A 21,818-nucleotide genomic window follows, 5' to 3' on the forward strand; every position below is an offset into this window, starting at 1 on the left:
ACGCCCCCTCTCTCCTAGCCACAGAGCCAGCAGCCACCAAATTCTGAATTCCCAGGCTGGCGCCAGATCCCACCACTCCTCTGCTCAGCAAAGGAGAGCCGGGGCAGCTCACAAAATTGTATTGCCCCAATGGACCCAAGGAGGCCAGCTGCAGGGACATAACCACCGCCACAAAGCCCACATTCCTCTTTGACCGAAAACGGACTCCCAAGAAATCTTGCCTGGAAATCCTTCATCCTAAGGCAGGCAGCACACAGCCTTCAGAGCAAACCTATCCACTTGGATCCCACTAGCTCCTTCCGGCTTCCTCTCCTCCCTCCCTTCAGTTCCCAGCCTGGGTTTCCAGTCTCTGAACAGTCCCTGCCCACTCAGACCCTCCTCCCACTAAAAGCCCGCTTTTGAAGCAGGATACAGCTCCGTTTCAGGATGTTCAAATTAATGAAGACACGGAGAGAATCTGTTGTTGGGATTACGAACCTTAATGACACGGGAGAAGGTCCTTGAGATTTCATCAGTCTCTGTAGCCACACATCTGTTTAGGACTAGGAATTTGTCATGCTTATGAGGAAGGGTCACTTGGCTAGCTCCATGGGAAGGTGGTATGGGTACTGCTTAACTTATGGGTCTTAGACTGAGGCTCTGTAAATAGGGGCGGAGGCCGAAGCCCAACTGGTGAAAAAAAAGTTTAGGGCAAAGACCAAATAAGAGGTATGGTCTTTTGTCTCGAATCACACGTTCTTTCTTCCCTGCTCTCCCGGCTGAAGTGGTAAAGAGAGAGGAACAGCTTAGGGTCTCCCCCGCGCCCCCCCTTTTTTTATTCAGGAGAAGCTACACAGCCCATAACCCTCCCTCTGAGATCCTTCTCACTCTATTTTGCAAGGGGCTTTGGGGAAACTGGTTGCTTCCTGCCAGTCTCTTCAATGACATTAAAATTAGCAGAATAATTAAATACAGTCCTAATTGGGTCCAAAAAGAGTTCTTGGTTAATTAATGAGCCAACGTCTGGCCCAAGGCCGTAAATCCACGTTGTTCTGTGGATTTGCGTCCAAGCAGAGAAAAGTGATCTCCCGTCCCCTAAGAAAATTGTCACTTGGAAAAAACAGCGTCAAACACATTCCTCCAGTCGAGAGTCAGTTTATCTCTAAGTTGAGACCCATATGTAAATGAGCACTGAACTGTGCATCCTCCAAGTTCCTCTTCTCGCTCCATACCAAATCCCCCCGCGTCCAAAGTCGCTGGGAAGTAGCCGCGTCCCCAAACTGCAATTCGGCATCCCCAGGGCGCGCACGTTCTGCTGCCTGGGAAACTGAGCCCAAGGCGGTTCACAGCAGACCCTCTCGGACCCTGAGCCCTCCCTCACTCCATTCCCTTCTCAGTCCCGCCAGCCTGGTTAAAATGCCACTCACCTCTACAAGGGAAGCAACAGCAGCACTTCGCAAAGAGCCAGCCCAAAGAGGGACCTCGGGAGTAAGCCTGATCGCTGCCCTTCATGCTGCAGCGCGCCCCCAGCGCTCCGGCATGGCACGGGCGCCGGCCGGGATGAGAGCGCGGCGGCGGGAGGAAACTTCTGCGCCACCCGCCAGCCAGGTCCCGTTCCCGCCCGTCGTTCTCCTCCCGCACCCCGGCGGTGCTGGGACTTACAGGGAGTTGGGCCACTTTAGGCAGGAGGGAGGGGCCTGGAAGCAAGGGAGGGACTAAGGGGGGCGGAGTTCCAAGGTCCAGCTGTTTGTTGGGGACCCGGCCAACAGCGTCTCTGAGTCTTACGAAACACGCAAACACACGTGTGTGACCGCGGGCATCCCGCAAGTACTGAGTAGCTCGGTCACCTAGCGCCCCTGCCGCAAGACAAATACTTAACGTGAGATTTCCAAAGGCTACCATAGTCAGTTTTAGCGTATAATACAGAGCTAGAAGAGGGCCAAGAGGTGGGAGAGGGGCACATTAGAAGACTCAAAACCCTATCTGGTTCCCCTCAGCTTCTCTCTATTAAAACTTCCCCAGCCTCTCTGTCCTTCCTTTTAGTGCTTACAACTAATAATGGCAGCGATCCCTTATCAGCTTCCTTATCAGCTTCCCCATCAAAGTGATGTGCAAAAGCTTTCTGGGGTTGGCATAATAAAACCTGAAGTTCAAAGCTCACCTTTGCTACTGACTAATTCTGACCTTAGGCCAGACAATTCACTTTTTTCCTGATCTTTAGTTCTCTTATTAAAATGAAAACAAAAACAGATGGGTGCGGTGGCACATGACTGGGGAAGCTGAGGCTGGGGGATCAAGAGTTACAGAAGAGCCTGCCTAGCAAGACCCTGTCTAGAATTAAAACGAACGAACAAACAACAAACAAACCACTCACAGAGCCGATGTTTAACAGTCCCAGGAATGCCTGTAGAAAAAAAAAAAAAAATCCAAGCACCTCAGCTATCTACCGCAGAAGACTTTCATCCAGTATCTCTTCTTGCTACAATCCATGCATTTATCACTCTTTTCCCTTCACTCCTGTGCTTTTCTTCTTCATGCCTTTTTCATGGTTCAAGGCCAAGCTTAGTGCCTACCAGCACCGTCGAAGCTGACCTGAACAGCATCAATTAGACCTTTCCATCAACCACTGAACAAATCTCTCACAGGCTATTTCTCCCAGTAGTTTGTGGCTAGCTTTCGGAGAAATGGCTTGTAGGAAAGATGAAACACTCATAAAGCAAGTCCATTCATGAGAAAAGATGGGCTCTGGATTGCAGCTATAGCTGAGTACCAGAGGGCTGGTCTAGCAAGTTCAAGGGCCTGGGTTTAACGCAGGAGCTGGGGCATGGTGGCCCACACCTTCAATCCGAGCACTCTCTCAGAACCCCTTTAATCCCAGCACTCAGGAGGCAGAGGCAGGTGGATCTCTTTGTTCAAGGCTTTTTTTTTTTTCATTAACTCAGCAAATATTTATGAGTGCTGACCCTGTTCTAGGCCACTGTTCCTAGTCACTGGGTCTGCCTGAATGAACAAACCAATTCATGACTTCAGAAAGCGTACACTAGGGTACACTCACCAAGAATACAACTTGCTTAGACACTGTGCTAGTTTGAATGCAACTGGCCCCCATAATCTCATAGGGAGTGGCACTATTAGGAGGTGTGGCTTTGTTGGAGTGGGTATGGCCTTGTTGGAGGAAGTGTGTCACTGTGGGGGCGGGCTTTGAGGTCTCCTATACTCAAGCTACGCTCAATGTAGACAACCTCCTGTTGTCTACAAATCAAGATGTAGGACTCTCAGCTCCTTCTCCAGCACTGTGTCTACCTGCACATCACCATGGCCCACCATGATGATAATGGACTCGATCTCTGTATGTAAGCCACTCAATTAAAGGTTTTCCTTTATAAGAGTTGCCATGGTCACAGTGTCTCTTCACAGCAATAGAAACCCTAACTAAGGCCAATACCTAACCTATTTTAGGGATTTAAGAAATTAGGGGCCCAAGTTGAGGCAGTAGCATAAGAAATAGTTCAGCAACCTAGTACTCCACTTGGTTTGGACCATGTACACAACTCTTTTCCAATAATGCACTTGACAACTCAGGACTCTTACCTGCATGTACTATGCACACACACACCCCTCTCAAACTCAGCAACTTGGGACCCCCAACTTTATTGAGCTAACTGCATATCCTACTCCAAATAATGTAATGAATTCCTCCTCCCCTTAAGCATCAAATTTAGACAGATTCCATTCAATCTTACTGCAGCTGGGTTATGTCCAAATATAAGAACACTGATCCAGCCAAGACTAGTTTTGGGTGTATGCACTGTAAGGCAAACTGTCTTCTCAGTGAACTTTTAGGGAGACCCCCTTATTTATTAGCTCAGGCCTCTGAATAATTGGGCATACATATAATTAATGCATTGTGGGAAGGGACATGTGCAATAGAAAAAAAGTTATATAATCCTGTCTGCTGGTCAAAATAGAGAAGAACCATGTAAAACATGCCCCTTCCTTTAGCCTATCAAAAGAGGTCTCAGGCAATAGCCTGGGGTCCTTGAGTGCTCTCTACCCTCACTCATGTAGCCTGTCATCACTCTTGACAGTACAGTTCTCTCTGGTCTGTCCTACTACTTTGCTTTTCTACAAAGTTCCTTTGGTACTTTGCAAATCTGTATGAGCCTTTGTTTCAATGACTTGAATAGGAGCCTGAGAATCTGGAGACACCTGGTCTAGACCCTGACAACCAATAATAAGACCATCTAGCCGGCCTCTAGATGTGTTAGGTTTTCAAGATAACTTAGAAGGGATGGATGAGGGGCAGTGGCTTTCAGCCTAGCTGCCAGTATGAACCATCAGAGAGCTTTACAAATCGTAGGTATTTTTGGCGGCTCCCCAGGAGGTTCCTAGAATTGAAGACTGAGGACCATTAATGGCCAAGTTTCTCCTGTCCAGATTCACTGACTGAATGCATCTGGGCATCAGCAGGTTTAACCGATCCCCAGGGGTTTGTATGTGTGGCACAGCAGGAGAGCCTCTGGTGTGCTGTGATGTGTATCAGAATAACCTGGAGAGCGCGCTAAAGCACAAATTCCTTCCAGAATCTAGTTTCTGATCTAGTGGGTGTGGAGTGGACCTCAGAATCTCACTGTTGCACGTTCCCAGGTGATGCTGGTTCGGTACAGAAATTACAGTGAGAACCACTCATGTTGTGATTATTTCCCTCACCTATTTGCCAGCCACACTTCTTTTTGTGCTAACACCTTTTTTTTGAGGACACAGCCTTCCTTCACAAGGTCAGGAATTGGTTTTGTTTACCCTGGACCCAGTGTCTAGAACAGAGCTTGGCACAGAGCATGTTTTTGGATGTGGCTGACATCTTCCTCCTGTCCAGCCCCAACTCCAAAGATGACCCAAGCAAGACCTGGGCTTACATGTCAGTCACAGGCTTTGGATGAGGCTTAGCATCTGATCCAATTTCATGCAATAAGCATAAACCTTGAGAGCTTAGCAAGAGCTAGTGAGAAAGCAGCAATCTCTTTGCAGAAGATTTTTAAGTTGGTACAATGTCAGCCTAAAGCATCTGAGGTAGTCTTGCTGCAACCAGGAAAGAAGCTGCCTTGGAAGGAGGCCAACAGAGGAAGGAGAAAACAGGGAGGGGGAGGGAAGATAGGTAGATAGATAGATAGATAGATGATAGATAGATAGATAGATAGATAGATGATAAATAGATGGACGGATAGATAGACAGATAGATGATAGATGGGTAAATAGGTAGGTAGGTAGATAAATATATAAGTAGATGATAGATAAGTAGGCAGATAGACAGACAGACAGACAGATAGATAGATATAGGTGGATGGATAGATACATAGACTGACTCTTACTTCAGAAAGTTTTCTGGAAAAGCTATCTGCCTACTTCTAAAGTTCAGGCTAAAAACCCCTGATCTGCAGGAGTATCTTTAGATTGTTTTGAATTTCCACAGGTGGCCAAATCTCACCCGCATTTTTGGCATTGTCTTTAGTGATAATGGCAGCCCGTTTAAATCAAGTAGGCTACTTGCCTACCTACCTACCAGTCCATTTTGTGTCTCAATCCCTCTGCACCCAACAGGAAACCCTGAAGGACTCCTGGGTCTTGGCCTGCAGATGCCCTGGACCACATGCCTCAATGCCAGGTCTGGCATGGGGCACCAGTATGACTGTTATTTCTTTCAGGTTAGCCACTGCCTTGGGTCACACTCGGCTATGACCACAGGCGCCCACTGTCTTTTCTATCAATATACACATGTCCCATTTCTTGCTATGGGAACACTGTTTTCAGATGCAAGGGGCAGAGGTTTTTCTAGATCACAGTATTTCTCCATATGTCTTAGTGACAGCCCAGGTCAGAGACATAAGGGATAGCAACTTTACCCAAGGTTGGGTCTAGAGCTCTTGGAGCACCTTTATTCTGTGTCAAGTACATTCAGGTCACCCATTCCCCAGCTTCCCAGTGATACTCCCAGGCTCAGAGAGGCTGAGTGCATGGCTCCTAGTGAGCGCAGAGGACTGGCCCCACCTGTTTCACCCCTCACTGCAGCCACCATAGCTTCAGAAAGCTCAGCCAAGGACTCCTCTGTGAAGCCAGGGCAGAGGAGCATAGGCTGTAGTTGTCTGGGAAGAGTCCAGCTGTGTGTGGAGTTTAGGAAGCAGCTAACCACAGGCATCTTTGCCTTCTCCAACTCTAACAACTGGCCCCCCCCACCCATTCTTCTGTTCCTGTTCTTGTTGTTGTTGTTATTATTGTTCTTTGGAGATGGGAGTCTCACTGTGTTGCCCAGGCTGATCTTGTACCTTTGAACGTACACGATAGTCTCATCTCAGCCTCACACGTGGCTGGGATGGCTGGGATGGCAACGTGTGCCACCGTGCCTGGCATTAATTCCCGTTATGCTCCATGATTGCTAAGTACATGTTCCTTAATTACCATCTTCGCGGTGTTGATTTCTGACCTCCAATCTGCTTGCCTGCCGGCACCAGGATGGTCCGTAAGTTTCTCCAAGGAACCCAGCCCTGCCTTCCCTTTGGGGCTATGGCTTAACCTCATACAATTCTTGCCAGGCATCGGTCACTTATTCCACAAGTAATCCGGCCTTTGAACAGTTCCTGTCGTTCTCAGCCAGAACTCCTGGCTCTAGGACATGACCCCTCATTCTAGTCCTTAGGCCCTCTTGCCAAGGTTTAAGCTGGTCCCCATGACAAGTTGGAGAGCAGGGTATATAAATGGGAATCTATATAGGAATTAAGACTTCAATCAAATGCATTCCCTGACCAAAGACAAAGAAGAGCTGGGTGAATTCTAGAAGCAGTGGGTTCAATTTTCCATGATGGACAAAGAAACTGGAGCTAGAGCCAAGCCTGGACTTGAGACACAGGTTTCTTCTTTATGTGGAAAGAGGTATGGAGACAACAGTTACCACTGAGCAGAAGCGTTGGAGACCTGATCTGTTTGTTTTTCTGAATCTACTTTCCAGAGCTTCAAGTATGCCTTTTTCAAAACTGTGCAATGTCTATGCGTGTGACTAGTCCCAGACGATAGTTTATTTTAATGGTAATAACTACATAAGCAGCATGGCCGCCAGCATTATACATAGGAATCCCTTCTAGTCATCTTTGTTTGATTTAGCCATTGGTAATCTTGTGGGTAGCACTATCTTTCGAGAGCTGGCTATAGGACTCCAGTGATGCAACCATAGTAAGCTCATCCCACAGGACTCCAGCAACTGCCTTGTGAATGTGTTTCCCTGCTCCTGCCCACCCAGCATCTTCTTGCTTCTTTCTGGTTTTCTCACTTAACCCTCAAGGAGTTAAACACCACTTCACCCTCCAACACCCTCTTCAGGAAAGGGCCTCTGCTGTGGGATGTTCTGTATGGCAAATGTGTTGCTGATTAGTCAATAAATAAAACACTGTTTGGCCATTGGCTAGGCAGGAAGTGTAGGCGGGACAAGGAGGAGAATAAAGTTGGGAAGTGGAAGGCTGAGTCAGAGAGACACTGCCAGCCGCCATGATGACAAACAGCATTTGAAGATGCTGGTAAGCCACGAGCCACGTGGCAAGGTATAGATTAATGGAAATGGATTAATTTAAGCTGTAAGAACAGTTAGCAAGAAGCCTGCCACAGCCATACAGTTTGTAACCAATATAAGTCTCTGTGTTTGCTTGGTCGGGTTTGAGCGGCTGTGGGACTGGCAGGTGAGAGAGATTTGTCCTGACTGTGGGCCAGGCAGGAAAACTCTAGCTACAGGGCCTCAGTTCCTCCTCTGGTTTGGGCCAGACTCAAGGCAGTGGGTGACCCAGGCAAATTGTAGGGTAGCATGGAGGACTTGGTGTCTCCTCAGACTGGCCAGTGTTCACATTCTTCTGTGGGGACAGAGGTAGAGCTGTTGGTAGCAAGGACAGATTCCTGGAGATCCATGCTGAGCAGCCTCTGAGCTGAGCTCAGAGGAGGGAGCTATTTATCAAAGTGAAAGGTGGCTGCAGCTAGAGTTGCTAAAAACAACCACCCCAGGTTCTATGCATTTCCAAAAATGCTCATTTGTAAGTAGGTCAAAGTGTTCCCAAAGGAGAGTAGAGAGAAGTGCAAGTCTATCACTTTGACTGAGTTCTGATTTAGGTAGGTATCTACTTGCTAAGTGTCCACTGCAAGGGTGGGCATTTAATTCCAACTGTCAGAGCCACCTCCACTCCCATGGGCAGAAGCAGCAGCCCATGGCTTCCTGAAGACCAATGGTGATGCTCTGATGTGTCAGGTAGAAAGGCAGTTTTGTAGGGATGCAATTCAGGTCAGTTTACTCAAGGTTTCCACTCACAGTTGGATTGGAGGACCTCACCTCATATTCCATTCTAAATAAATGAGGGGTGTTTAGTTTCATGTCCCCAGAGACAGCCCAGCATGAGACGACATTCCCTACTCCCATCCTGAGGTCTTCCCACTAAGGCTAGTTCCTTCCACATGCTGAGCCTGGCCGTCTTAGGGTTTCCATTGCTGTGAAAAGACACCATGACCACTCTTATATAAAGGAAAACATTTAGTTGGGGTGGTTTGCTTCCAGTTCAGAGGTTCAGTTCATTATCATCATGGTGGGTCATGGTGTGCAGGCAGACATGGTGCTGGAGAAGTAACTGAGAGTCCCTCATCTTGCAGGCAACAGGAAGCGGTCTGAGTGTCACACACAGAAAAGCTTGAGCAAAAGAGATCTCAAAGCTTGCCTCCACGGTGACACACTTCCTCCACCAAGGCCATACCTACTCCAACAAGGCCACACCTCCCAATAGTGCCACATCCTTTAGGGGCCATTTTCTTTCAAACCACCACACTGGCCCTTTCCATGGTCATTCCACAGGGGTCTTCAGTGCATGACTCCCCCTTCCTTCCTGTAAATATTTACTTAGGACTTACAAGCCAGTCACTGTGCTAGATGTTGCGGGTCAAGCAATGACAAGAATCCCTGCACCTGTAGGAGGAATTTACAGGAAGGGTCAAAGGAGGAAAAGATGATGAACACTGATTGACGTGTCTGGTATGAATGAAGGAAAGGGAAGAAACCAAGGCAGGGAATGAAGTGCACAGTGAGCTGGGGAGGATGGGAAGTGTCCAATCAGGTCAAGCACATGCAGACGTGAAGGCAGTGAGACGCAGCCATCAGGTGACAGGAACCTGGGGAAGCTGGGTGCTCCAGACAGAAGAGCAAACGGCTGGGCCCCTGAGGTTGAGCATGATTGGCTTCTAGTGAGAAGCTCAGTCAGGCTGGTCAGGGAGTGGTAGGATGAGGTAGGCAGTGTGGCAACTCCACCAAGTGGTGCCCTAATACCCAGAACCCATTCACATGCCACCTCGTAAGGTAGGGCTTGGCAGACATGACTCAGTTAAGGATTTTGACATAGGGAGGTTGTCCTGGGTTCTCTGGGCAGTCACAGCGTCGTTGCAGGCTTCCTTAAAGGCAGAAGACCTTCTGTGTGGTTGATGGAGAGGTGACTAGGAAGGAGGATCAGAGGCACATGACACTGGGCTTTGGAGATGTAGGAAGGGAACACAAGCCAAGGAACCTTGGTGGCTACAGAAGCTAGACCGGCAGAAACAGCTTCTTTCGTGGAGCTTCTGAGAAGACGGCCCCCCTCACACGTCAACGTTAGCCCAGCACAGCTCACGTTGGATTTCTAATCTATGGAGCAGCAGGTTAATAAACTTGTGCCGTTTGAAGCAATGAAGTTTCTGACCTGTGTCAGCAGTATCAGGAATCTAACATACAGGCTCCTGAGCTGTCTCTTGACAGTCTCTCTGAAGTCCCAGAAAGGACTTTGTTCCTGTTCAAAGTGACACAGAGGAATACATAGAAAGAAGGGTCTTGGGGTTGGGGATTTAGCTCAGTGGTAGAGCGCTTGCCTAGCAAGCACAAGGCCCTGGGTTCGATCCTCAGCTTAAAAAAAAGAAAGAAAGAGAGAAGAGTCTTTATTCTGCCTCCGGGCGTTGTCACCTGTGGGCCTCTGAAACTAAGGTGAGGCACACAGTATCAGAGGTGATTTCTTGAGGTGGGCTGTAGACCAAGTTGAGAAAACTAGACAGCTGCTTCCACTGCAATGTCACAAGCGAGGGAAGGCAGGCTGTGTAGTGTCTACATGGAGGGCAGAGGGCTGCTATTGAAAATGGCCACAGTTCAGCAGTTAACTCTGTAGCTCACACACGATTGAGCCTGAATGATAATGAGTATTCAGAGACTAATACCTGGGGGGTGCTCACCAACCTAAGACAGAGCACCTGTGTGGCCTGGGCAGGCATCTCCATGACGGGTAAGGTGACCTGCTGACGTCCCACGCAACCTAAGTCAGAAGTTCATTTATTAGTAAAAGGGGGACCTGAAAGGTCCTGGCCCCTGTTTTGGGTAACTGTTGTCTGGCTTGCTGACCTTCACCTTGATATCCTCCCTATGCTAATTCCCTCCCAGGTTTCACCCTCCTGAATGTTTAAGGGAAGTTCCTTGTCTGTGTTTCCTGCATAATGGGTGTTAACAGTTTAGATGCAAGATTGTAAAACATCTGTAGCGAACATCTGCCCTCGGGGTTCTCCCATTGTGCTGTAAGCCTGTATTTAAGACCTCCTCCCTCCTTTAATAAACAGCATTCGGAATTTAAAAAAATAAAAAATAATAATAAAATAAATAAAAAGAAAAAAAAAAAAAGAAAAGAAAATGGCCACAGTTGGTTCCTGGCCCCAAATCTTCAGATGTAGGTGTAGTTCCCAGCCCTCATCCCAGGAGAGGATAGAAACCATCCCAGCAGACCACAGCTGGTCCAAATGCAGAGAACAACTCATGGTAGAGTGCCCAGCTCTAACCGATACATCTACAACACAACTCCTGCCCCTAAGGCTCGGGGATTGTCCTGAAAGAGTGTAAGAGTCAGAGGCCTGGAAATGTGCTGTGAGAGTGTGTCTCCATGAAAGGCAGAGAAGCTACACCCATGGTACCACAACAATATGGCGGCCTCACCAAGACCGAAGAATAACACAAACAAGACATGCTAAGGCAGAAAAGGGGAACCTCGAGGAACCCCACCTGTGAACAAAGAGCTACAGGTCACTAAGAACTGCTGAGAGCGGGTGACATTCTTTCATAATACCAAGTGCTCAGCCTTTGCTGTATTTGTATATTTGTGCATCTGTACCTTTAGTAATGATATAAAAGAAAAAGAGGCCATGAATTCAAGAGGGAATAAGGGGAGAGGATATAGAGGGGGCTAGAGGGAGAAAGGAAAAGAGGGGAAATGATGTAATTACATTTTAATAAAAATAAAAAGTATTCATAAAATAAAGCCAAAATGACCACAGCTGGTAACATAAAGACATCTATGCATGCTGCCAGGACTAGGCTAAGGCTCAGTGAGGAGCTGTTCTCAAGGGCGGGCAGGGAGAAGGGTACTGACCACTCTGTCCTGCAGGGAGTATCAGAGTCCCACTGCCTACACCTCTCCAAGCTGCTCCAACAAAGGCCTGGGGGCCTGAGATGCTCGTGCCTCCCCTGAGCAGTGAGGGGGGGGGCTCATCCCAGCTGCCCAGACCACTGTACACCTTTTCCTCTTTCTAAGTCACAGTCAGTGTTCCCGGGTCTCTTTATTCCTTTAGCGTGCAGTCCTTCATAGAGCCAAGCAAGGGGCAATTGTGACATTCCCTCTCTGGGGGACACTGTCGGCTACCCCTTCCCTGCCAGCTTAAGCTTCTTCTGGGAGCCTTTCCTCTCTGGACCAGATCCCTGGTGCTCACTGCTGTGGGATGTTCTGTATGGCAAATGTGTTGCTGATTTGTCAATAAATAAAACACTGATTGGCCATTGGCCAGGCAGGAAGTGTAGGCGGGACAAGGAGGAGAATAAAGCTGGGAAGTGGAAGGCTGAGTCAGGGAGACACTGCCAGCCGCCATGATGAGAAACAGCATGTGAAGATGCCGGTAAGCCACGAGCCATGTGGCAAGGTATAGATTAATGGAAATGGATTAATTTAAGCTGTAAGAACAGTTAACAAGAAGCCTGCCACGGCCATACAGTTTGTAACCAATATAAGTCTTTGTGTTTACTTGGTCGGGTCTGAGTGGCTATGGGACCGGCAGGTGAGAGAGATTTGTCCTGACTGTGGGCCAGGCAGGAAAACTCTAGCTACAGCTCACTGCCATGCTGAGCTCACCAGTTGTCTCAGGAGGCCACACACATCATACCACACCTCCCTGATACTTCCCCTCTGGACAGTGAGGGATATTATTATCATCACCGTGCAGATGTATTTACATTAGGGGCAGCAGGTACTGATGGAATTGGTGTCAGGCAGAAGGTAAGTCGCAGGATGAGGGAAACCTCTTGACCTCCATGGGGGCTGCCAAGGAGAGAAGTGTTTTCCTGGGACAGCCCTGTGCCTCCTGATGGAGACAGAATATACTGAAGCCGTGAAGCAAGGGTAGTTAGGAGGGATACCCTGGGCCTACTTGGCTGTGTGTTCTAAGTCACACATCTCACTGGTGGCTACTCCCTCTGGAATCTTACTTAGAACACAAAGGGCTTGGACTCTCTTGCAAAGACCATGTCAGGTCAAACCCCTTTCTGTATGTTGGTGGATGACAGAAAGGACCTCTCATAGACCAGAAACAAAAGCAGGGGGAGAGAGAGAGAGAGAGAGAGAGAGAGAGAGAGAGAGAGAGAGAGAGAGAGAGAGAGAGAGAGAGAGAGAGAGAGAGCATCGAATGACGTAATACTGAAAATCCTTAAGATGAAACCAGAAACAAGACCCTGGCTTCTCAGACAGCCCCGAAGAGGGTTCAGGCTAGAAACACCTTAGACTTGGCCTGATAGAGGTCAGAGAAAGCACCATGGCCGAAGGGAAATCCATTTTAACAGTGTGCTTCTGCTGTGTGGCCTGCATGCTGAGAACTCTACTGTATGAGACATGGATGCTGATAATGCATCCCTTATACTTGAAGTATCTCAAGGTCACAAGCTGGTCAGTGGCTGAGGCAGGACCCAGACTTGCATTGTTTACCAAGATTCTTAGCTATCCAAATACCTCTCCCCATCTCTTCTTATTGCCTGCTACACATCCTGGGAAAGCCTCTGGTCACTGTTGTATTCTAAAGGGAGAGCCTGTGCACACAGCAGTAAGACCAATCTCACAGTTGAAAAGGCATCATTACTTTATATTGCTTCCCTCAAATCATCCAGGAACTCTGGGAGCCATTGTCACCAGCTTCATGGACACAAAAACAGCCCAAGAAGACAAGTGACTTTCCACTTAAAATAAACACTCTCTTATTCCACATCACCTTTGGAGTCCACCGACTCTTTGAGGACCAGTTCCTCCTACTTCCACAGATGGTTACGAGTACCCTTTTAAGGACAAGGCTATCATAACACATTAGCATGTGTTATAAATGGTGGTGTATGTCCATAATCCCAAGACATGGGAGGCGGAGGCAGGAGGATAAGGAGTTCAAAGCCAGTCTCTACAACAGGGCAAATTTAAGGCTAGCCTAGGCTAGTAAGACCCTGTCTCAAAAGAAAAAAACAAAAATAGAAACATATAAAACATGCTGATCATCAGTCATTTTTGACTACAAAAGTGGAAAGTTTGTGTGGTCTGATCGGATAAATTGCACCTCAAAGCGCAGATACTTGTTCTATGTTTGGTACACTTTACGTAAGTAATTTAGGCTAATGACTTCAGGTCACCACAGGTACTTATCTAGTCTGGAGAAAGAAAACAGACATTTTTTAGAATTCCCAGAGGTGATTCGGGAAGGCTGATGAGGGTAATAAAAATGGCCACTTCAGCTCGCACAGCAGAGGAAGGACTGTGAGGAGGAGGCAGTCAAACTCGAGCAGACATTCAGAGTGCGAAGGTCCTTGCCTCCAAGCCCTTTGTCTAGAGGACACCAGGTCAGAGATTTGTGAGTGAGAGTCCAGTCCTCATCCAGGTTAAGACTGGGCAGCAGAGTCCCCATCCCAGGGTATCAAACAGGACCACTAATCCACAAACACAAACAACCACTTTAAAGAAGTTAGGAGTGCCGGGTTTACATGTTTTATTTGAAGTGTCTGATAAAGGATTCAGGGAGAAACTGCTAGGTTTGCATGCCTTAAGAGAGCAGTTTTCAACATTTTAAAAATATTCTATTTTATGGGTACGGGTGTTTGGCCTGCATGTAGGCATGTGTACCATGTGTGTGCCTGGTGTCTGCGGAGTTCAGAAGGTGTCGAATTCCTTGGGACTGAAGTTACTGGTGGTTGTGAGCCACTATGGGGTGTGAGGAACCACACATGGGGTCCTCTGCAGGAGCAATAAGCGCTCTTAACCGCTGAGCCATCTCTCAAGGCCACAAACATCCAAGTTTTATATGTAATGCATAGTACTTCATTCCAGAAAAAAGATTAGAAGTAGATGGTTGGGTGGGGGATGGGATGGGGGATGGGATGGGAAAGCTGATCAGGGCTGGGCAGGAAGCAAGTATCTAGATTTGAGTGCTAAGTATGAGGAATTTCCTAGGGTTGGAACTGCACTCAAGTCCAACAGACTTCTGGAATCATATGCCACAGTCTCTGGGGGTTTCCCTGTCAAGCTTGGCACACCTCCTGTCAGGGATACTGCAGAAGAGGTTCCCTGTATTAGAGAAGAGGGTCAAGCCCATCATCTGCAATTTTAGGATTCCAGAAGCTCAATTAAACATAATCAAGAGCCACATACAGATTTTATTCTATTATTTTAAAAAAGGGGGGGGGATTTAATTCTAACTTTTTCTTTTTTTTTTTTTTTTCCGTTTTTTTTGAGACAAGGTTTCTCTGTGTAAGCCCTGGCTGTTCTGGAACTCGCTCTGTAGCCCAGGCTGGCCTCGAATTCAGAGACCCTCCGGCCCCTGTCTCTTGAGTGCTGGAATTAAAGGTGTGCGCCACCACACCTGGCTCAATTACTATATTTCTTATTCAGTGCGTTTGTTCCAGGTACCGAGAGTACGGTGGTTGGTTTGTCTGTTGGGGAAAGGATCTCTGTGTGGCCCCAGCTGGACTGAATTTGCTGTGTAGCCAAGACTGCCCAGGGCTTCTGATCTTCCTGCGTCCATCTCCCAAGGGCTGAGTGTGAGCATGTAGCCCAACAGACTGATTAAAACCCACACATTTTACTGTTTCCATCACAGGTGTACTATAACGGCAATGCTACAAACGGCAATGGAATGAAACTGTATGGGTATAGTGTAGTGACCCTCTGTCTTCCTCATTCCCAAGACTCCATGGGGCAATGGGCTCTGAATTTACATGTAGCTTACACAAATGAAGAGGGGCTGGAGGACAGCCAGCTGCAGTTTGTAACCTGTTCCATGCCTGAAAGGAACTGTTTTGACAATACTCATCTCCCATGCCTTTTTAGTTTCTTATGGCTTTCTCATTGCATGGCAGAGCAATCTAAAACCCAAGGTTCCTGCTCTTAACACAGAATTATACTAAAAAGCGTGTGTGTGTGTGTGTGTGTGTGTGTGTGTGTGTGTGTGTGTGTTTGGACCTTTAGAGGAGTCTTCGAATGGGCAGAGGGACATTAATTTCTCTGGATTGGATTGTAACAGAACCAAGAAAGGGACCCTGAACTTTTGGGTGTTTGGTGCCTGGGATTTTAGTAGTGGAATGTGCTGTCTGTTGGACAGACTACAGCAGCTTCAAGGCTAGATTGGTTCCCGTCAGAGGCAGATAAACACTGCCTTGCTGTGGGATGCCTTTCTGTATGCTGTGAATATATTCTGTTCCCACCGGTTAGTAAATAAAGCTGTTTTGGCCTATGGCAAGAAAGCTTACAGCCAGGCAGGAAATTCAAGTAGAGATAGAGAGAGAAGAAGGGTAGAGTTGGAGGAGACGCCAGCCTGCTGCCCAAGGAGCAACATGCCAGCAGCCATGTGGCAAAATATAGATTAATAGAAATGGGTTAATTTAAGATAGAGCTGGCTGGTAAGAAACTTAAGCCATAGGCCGTACAGTTTGTAAATAATATTGAGGCTCTGAATGATTGTTTTATAAGCGGCTGAGGGACCGCAGGGCCGGGCCAGCCTGGAGGAACTCGGGACCACGAGGCCAGACAGGACCTGAGAAAACTTTCTACTACACTGCCTATTGTCTAGAGTACTGCACAGGACTGTTCTGCCCGAGACTTCATAGTAGGCCAAGTGCTGTGTGACAGTTAATGCTGATGTCAACTGGACAGGCTCTGGCATCACTGTAGAAACAAGCATCAGGTCCTGTCTGTAAAGGATCATCTCGACATCAGGCTAACAGAGGTGGGAGATCCACCCTAACTGTGGACAATGCTAATTCATGTGTTGGGGTCCTGGACTAGATAAAAAGGAGAGAGAGCAAGCCGAGCACCAGCACGCACAGTTCTTCACAGCTGGGTCGTGGGTGCCGTGTAAACAGTGGCCTCGAGTCCCTCCCACTGCCCCGGCTTCCCCACACGACGACTGGGGAGCTGCTTTCATCAGGCAAACACACAGGACAAAGTCTACCTCCGGCTGCTGCTTTTCTTCCCAGGGAGGGAAGAAGTTGGTGCCAGAGGTGAGAGAGTTGGGAAGGTATGCTGTAGTGTGTTTTGTTTTGTTTAGAGACAGGGGCTCACTCTCTAGCCCAGGCTAGCCTCACATTTGTGTGATCTTTCTGTCTTTACCTCCCAAGTGCCGGAACTACAGGCCCGAGCCACCGTGTCTGGCTGGTGTGGCCTTTGTAACAGGGTCAGTGTCCTCCAATCCTCGCCCAAGTAGACCGGTCAACTCAGGGAGCCTCAGATGGAAGGCAAACTAAAGTATGAATTCTGATGCCTTCAGCCTTGGGGGGCTGTTGAGCAGAATGGAGGGCCAGACCCTGGGAACAGACAGCCTGTGAACACATCTTCGAGCACCATCTGAAAGCTTTGCCACCTACAGCCAGTCATCTATTCTCTACAAGACCGTTTCCTTGTCTGTAAAATGAGCAAAATACAATTTATTGTCACTCAAGCATCAGCCCTAAAACCAGCCCAGAGTAAGACTCAATAAATGAAGGGTTTTTGTTGTTGTTGAGTAGTCACAGATTTACACACTGATGTCAACTATCACAACCTTGTTCAGTGTCCTCAGGCCATTGGTGGTATTTACCCACAGCCTGAGGAAGTGTCCTGAGGTCAGCTAGGTGATGACAGTGGATAAGTCCAAGAGCTAGAACTGCCTGTGTCCAGCCAGGGCCATCAGGGCCACTGCCCTTTGCTCCAGGCTGTCCTGACACCCTGCGATTTACATAACCCAGAGAGACATCTCTTTACACTTCTTCTGAACACAAGACCCAGCCAGAAGGCGGCACACAGGCATACCTCAGATATCATGGTAAAGACAGACCTAGATTGGGTTTTGGAGCCTGGGCCCAAGGGTCCAGGGCTAACTTGAAACAATCGTCACTATTTTAAAGCATACACTGCTCTGGCATTAGGCACATTCACTTTAAAAGGTGTTTAACCTGAGAGAATAAGGAGTGTGTTCAGTGTGTTGTACAAGCAAGACCTCTCCAGAAGTTTCCTAACTTGTGAAACTGAAACTGTACCCACTGAACAATTTAATTGTCTAGTCCCCTCCTGGTCCCTGGAAATCACCATTCTGCCTTTTGCCTATGTAAAGCTGACTATTCAAAGTCTGTCATATAAGTGAAATAATAGAGTATTTGTCTCGGTGACTGGGTTATTTCACTTTACATAATGTCCCCAGGGTCTGCCCATGATGTAATCTGGTGTCAGATTTTCCTTCCTTTTTAAGCTTGAATGATATTCCAGTGTATGTGTGTCATACTTTGTATATTCATTTGTCCATGGACACCCGTGGCTGTCATGAACAATACTATGAACATGGGTGTGTAGATATGCTTGTATCTTTGCCTTCAATTCATGTTGAAATACTCCTATAAGTGGGACTACAGAGCATTAAGATCATATGTTAAATGCACACACACACACACACACACACACACACACACACACACACACACACACGCATATATATAGTTTGAGATTTCCTACAGTGTTTTCCACAGCTGTGGAGACAGTTTACATTCCAACCAGCCATCCAGCAGTGTTCCAACTTCCATACATCCTTATAGATAATCTGTGATTTTCTGAGGCGTGTCCACGTTAACTAAGAGTCATTCTAATGGGTCGGAATGGTACGACATTGAGGTATTGATTTGCATTTTCCTGAGCAGAGATATTGAATCTTTCCCATGCTCACTGGCACCTGAGTGTCTTCTCTGGTGAAGCTTCTATCCAAGCTTTTTGCCCATATGTTGGTCCAACTGTTTTGTCCTTCCTTGCTGAGCTCTATGCCTTGCTATACCCGGATGGAACGCACACCTGCCTTCCATCACCTTTTTCAGTATCCCAAGCCTCACATCTGGGGATGCTAAACCCATAATCCACAGGGCATCAGAATCATCAAGGAACTTTAAATACTGGGTAGGCACATGCCTGATTTTGGGTCTAGGGTAGGGCGTGTTATTAAAGAACCAAACAGAATACCTCTGAATTTCAGGAGTTGGAAAATCACTATAAAGTCTTTGTCCTTCATGGGGTGTTGCCCACGATTACCTGCTGCTGAGAAAGCAAGAGGGAGCTATGGAGAGAAGATCAGATCTCAGAAGGCCCAACTCCAGAGAGAATCCTGAGAGGACAGGGTGAAGAAAGGGTGTGAAGCGTGGGCCTGCCCCAGTTTGGTTACAACCGATATTTCTTGACAACCCTATCATGAGTCACATCATGCAAGTGTCAGAACAGTCCTCTCCTGTCCCAGAGGCCATCCAGGAGAGGACAGGCAGAAAAAAAATCCTAGGGCCTTCTAGAAGCCTGCAGGCTAAGTGTGCAGGTGGTGGTGGTAGTGGTGATGGGGGTGGGGCTTGTCTGCCCCATCTCCTTGTGGGTCGGGAGAGGCACTGTACCTTCCTGTGACCAGGAATCTCTTTGGAAGATAGAAGACTGGGTTAGTGCAGTGGTTCTCAACCCAGGCTGTACCTTAGATTCACTTCTCATGCCCCCTACAGGGATTCTGACTTTAGCTGTTCTGGGTGGGTTCTGGGTACTGTCACGCTGGAAGGCTCGCACCTTACTTTAATGTGCTCCCTGAATTCCCTCCTTGATGCTCTGCAGTCCCCGTGGCCCCGTTTCTGGTCCAATTATCCATACAGCATTTAGCACATCATAGACAGTCCCGACTTCACACTGCCTGTGAGGCATGGACTTGCACCAACCCAAAAAGGTTAACAGGGCTAGTTCCTTTGTCCTGGGAACTGAAGTGGAAATCAATTCTGGTCTTCTCACCTCCACGTTCCCAGATGGGGCTGTCCTCTCCTACGCCACAATGCCAGAGGAAGGCATTCTGGGTAACTTCTAATATAGAGTGCCCAAAGAAGAAAAGTCGCAGCTGGTAGAAGAAAAGGCCAGGTTGCCAGTAGGCGGCCATCTGGGATGTGAGCAGGAGCAGCCCACTGGGTCTCTGCTGCTCCCAAACACGGTGTTATTCAGGGCACCAGAGGTGCTTTGTAGTGACTTAGACCCTAACTGCTGGGAGCAGGGCATGCGCATGATCATAGTCATATTCATCTCCCCGACTCATCTCACTTGGCTGCCCAGGCAGTTCTGAATTCGTGACAATCTTCCTGCCTCAGCCTCCTGGGAGCTGGGAATGTAGGATGCAAGCCTCCATGCTTGGCTGGGCACCCCTGTTTTCTAGCTCAGCTGGGAATGAGAATGGCTTTCCCAGGTTGCTGCTTTGTAGGCCCAACTGGCCGGCCTATGCTTGGAAAGAAAGGCCAATCTGCAAATAAAGAGCCACCCAAACCTGGTGATGTGGACTGGTGGTGACTTTTGGAAGCCCTTCTGACTGGTTTAGTTGCCTAGGAATGTTCTGCAACGGTTTGCCTCACTCCTTTCTTCCCTCTTTTCCGTCCTGGTCCTCACCTCCCATTGTTAGCTGTATCTCCCTCTAATCTACCCTGGAGGATTTTTACTCCGAATGCCTCCACCTCTAACTGTCGTAGATGGCGTCATTACCCTCCGATTCTCCATCTCTGGTTTGATATAGTGGGCCCAGCTATGAGAGTATGCACAGATCACCCAGCCACAGACTGGCAAGGGGAGGTTGAGGCCCCCCTAGTCTCAGTACTGAAGCTGAGGCCCTCCTCAGTGAAAACAACCCATACCTGGGATCTATGGAAAGCTAGCTTTCCCCAGCCCTTCTCCCTTCCCCTGTCTGTACTCTATGGTCTCTGGCTGGATTTGTGGGAGTTTGTAGGCACTCTGCTGGGCAATCTGTGATGAATGAAATAAAAGTAACAACTTACAATAACAAAGGTGTGCTAAGTGCCAGGACCTGGTGTGTGTGTGCACATGTGCATGTGCGTGTACATGTGTTTTAACCTATTCCTTCATTTTAACCTCACAACAATCCATCCTCCATGGGCCCCACTCTTCCCCACTTAACTCAAAGCAGACCTATTCACTAAGTTCCTGATTTTAGTCTCTCTTTACACCAAGAATTTCAGAGGGTTGTGGGTGCCGATTCTTCAAAGGACTGGGAAGCTGCAATTACAAATCCTACACAACTTCCCGGCAATCTCTCCAAGGTCCTCAGAGAAAAGAGGGGAGGAACCAAAGGTGAGGGATGCAGAGGAATCTAGGTTTTAGTACATATTATAGGATGGATGATGGAAACCCCCAGGCGGGAAGAAGAGCTGGGCAGCCCAAACATGGCAGTCCACTATTGCCATCTAGTGTTCGGAAGTGGTTATGTCATGGTTGGCAGCATGCCAAGATGGAATTTCCAAACTTGTACATTTCCAAGCACTTAAAGTTATTAGCTATCAGGTAGCCCGCCCCGGGTCCCATGCATTGATGGTGTCCCCATGATAATATCTGACCATTTATGCAACTCAGCTCCAGACTAAGACTTGGTTCTCTGTTAGTCTCGGGGCCTCAGTTTCCTCAATGTAAAAGGCATGAGTTCAAGGCCACACTGACTTTGGAAACCTGTGTTCTCAGACTCCATTGTGAATCAGCCACCTGGAGAGCAAGCTGGTGTGGTCACCTGCTGAGCAGATGGATGGGGCCTGAGCATCTGTGTGTACTGTTAACCTGTTCCCAGGGCACACGGACACTGTTGGGCTGGATGGAGACCATTCCTGGAGAGCCACTGCATTTGACTTCCCTGGCATCAGTAAATAAAAGGCACATGGAGGGAACACAGATTATACAGAAAACAGGCCAAGGCCTGGATAATTGGTGTATGGTGGCTCTTCTTGGTTGTCAACTTCACTATATCTGGAATTAACTAAAATTCAAAAATGGAGGGAACATCTGTGATGGATTATTTGCTAAATTTGAAGTAGGAAAATCCACTTATAATCTGGATCTTTGAGGTAGGAAAACACACCTTTAACTCAGATTTTTTTTTTTTTTTTGTTTTGTTTTGTTTTTCGAGACAGAGTCTCTCTGTGTAGCTTTGTGCCTTTCCTGGAACTCGCTCTCTAGCCCAGGCTGGCCTCAAACTCACAGAGATTCACCTGCCTCTGCCTCCCGAGTGCTGGGATTAAAGGCGTGAGCCACCACTGCCCGGCTAATTCAGATCTTTTTTTTTTTTTTTTTAAAGATTTATTATTTATTATGTATACAGTGTTCTGCCTACATGCATGCTTTCAGGCCAGAAGAGGGTGCCAAATCTCATTTCAGATGGTTGTGAGCCACCATGTGGTTGCTGGGAATTGAACTCAGGACCTCTGGAAGAACAACACAGTGCTC

The 21,818-nt window shown here is 47.7% G+C and overlaps 1 protein-coding gene across 23 annotated transcripts in view; it reads right to left on the reverse strand.

The window, feature by feature from the left end:
• The window catches only part of Kalrn (kalirin RhoGEF kinase), a 612,231-nt gene that overhangs the window by 115,534 nt on the left and 474,879 nt on the right, over positions 1 to 21,818 (reverse strand). For 6 of the 23 annotated variants that reach the window (XM_052740426.1, XM_052740422.1, XM_052740425.1 and 3 more), the window contains exon 1: positions 1,407 to 1,620. The exons of 16 other annotated variants lie outside the window; for them this stretch is intronic. In XM_052740426.1, coding sequence (XP_052596386.1) covers positions 1,407 to 1,491 — 85 coding nt within the window. In that variant the 5' untranslated portion in view covers positions 1,492 to 1,620. Of the gene's footprint in view, positions 1 to 1,406; positions 1,621 to 21,818 lie in introns of those variants that run through there. One more of the 23 variants, XM_052740427.1, reaches the window with a different exon arrangement.

The sequence above is a fragment of the Peromyscus californicus genome, unplaced genomic scaffold (genome assembly GCF_007827085.1).
Source record: "Peromyscus californicus insignis strain IS unplaced genomic scaffold, ASM782708v3 Scaffold_16__1_contigs__length_79575227, whole genome shotgun sequence".
Classification (NCBI taxonomy): Eukaryota; Metazoa; Chordata; class Mammalia; order Rodentia; family Cricetidae; genus Peromyscus; species Peromyscus californicus.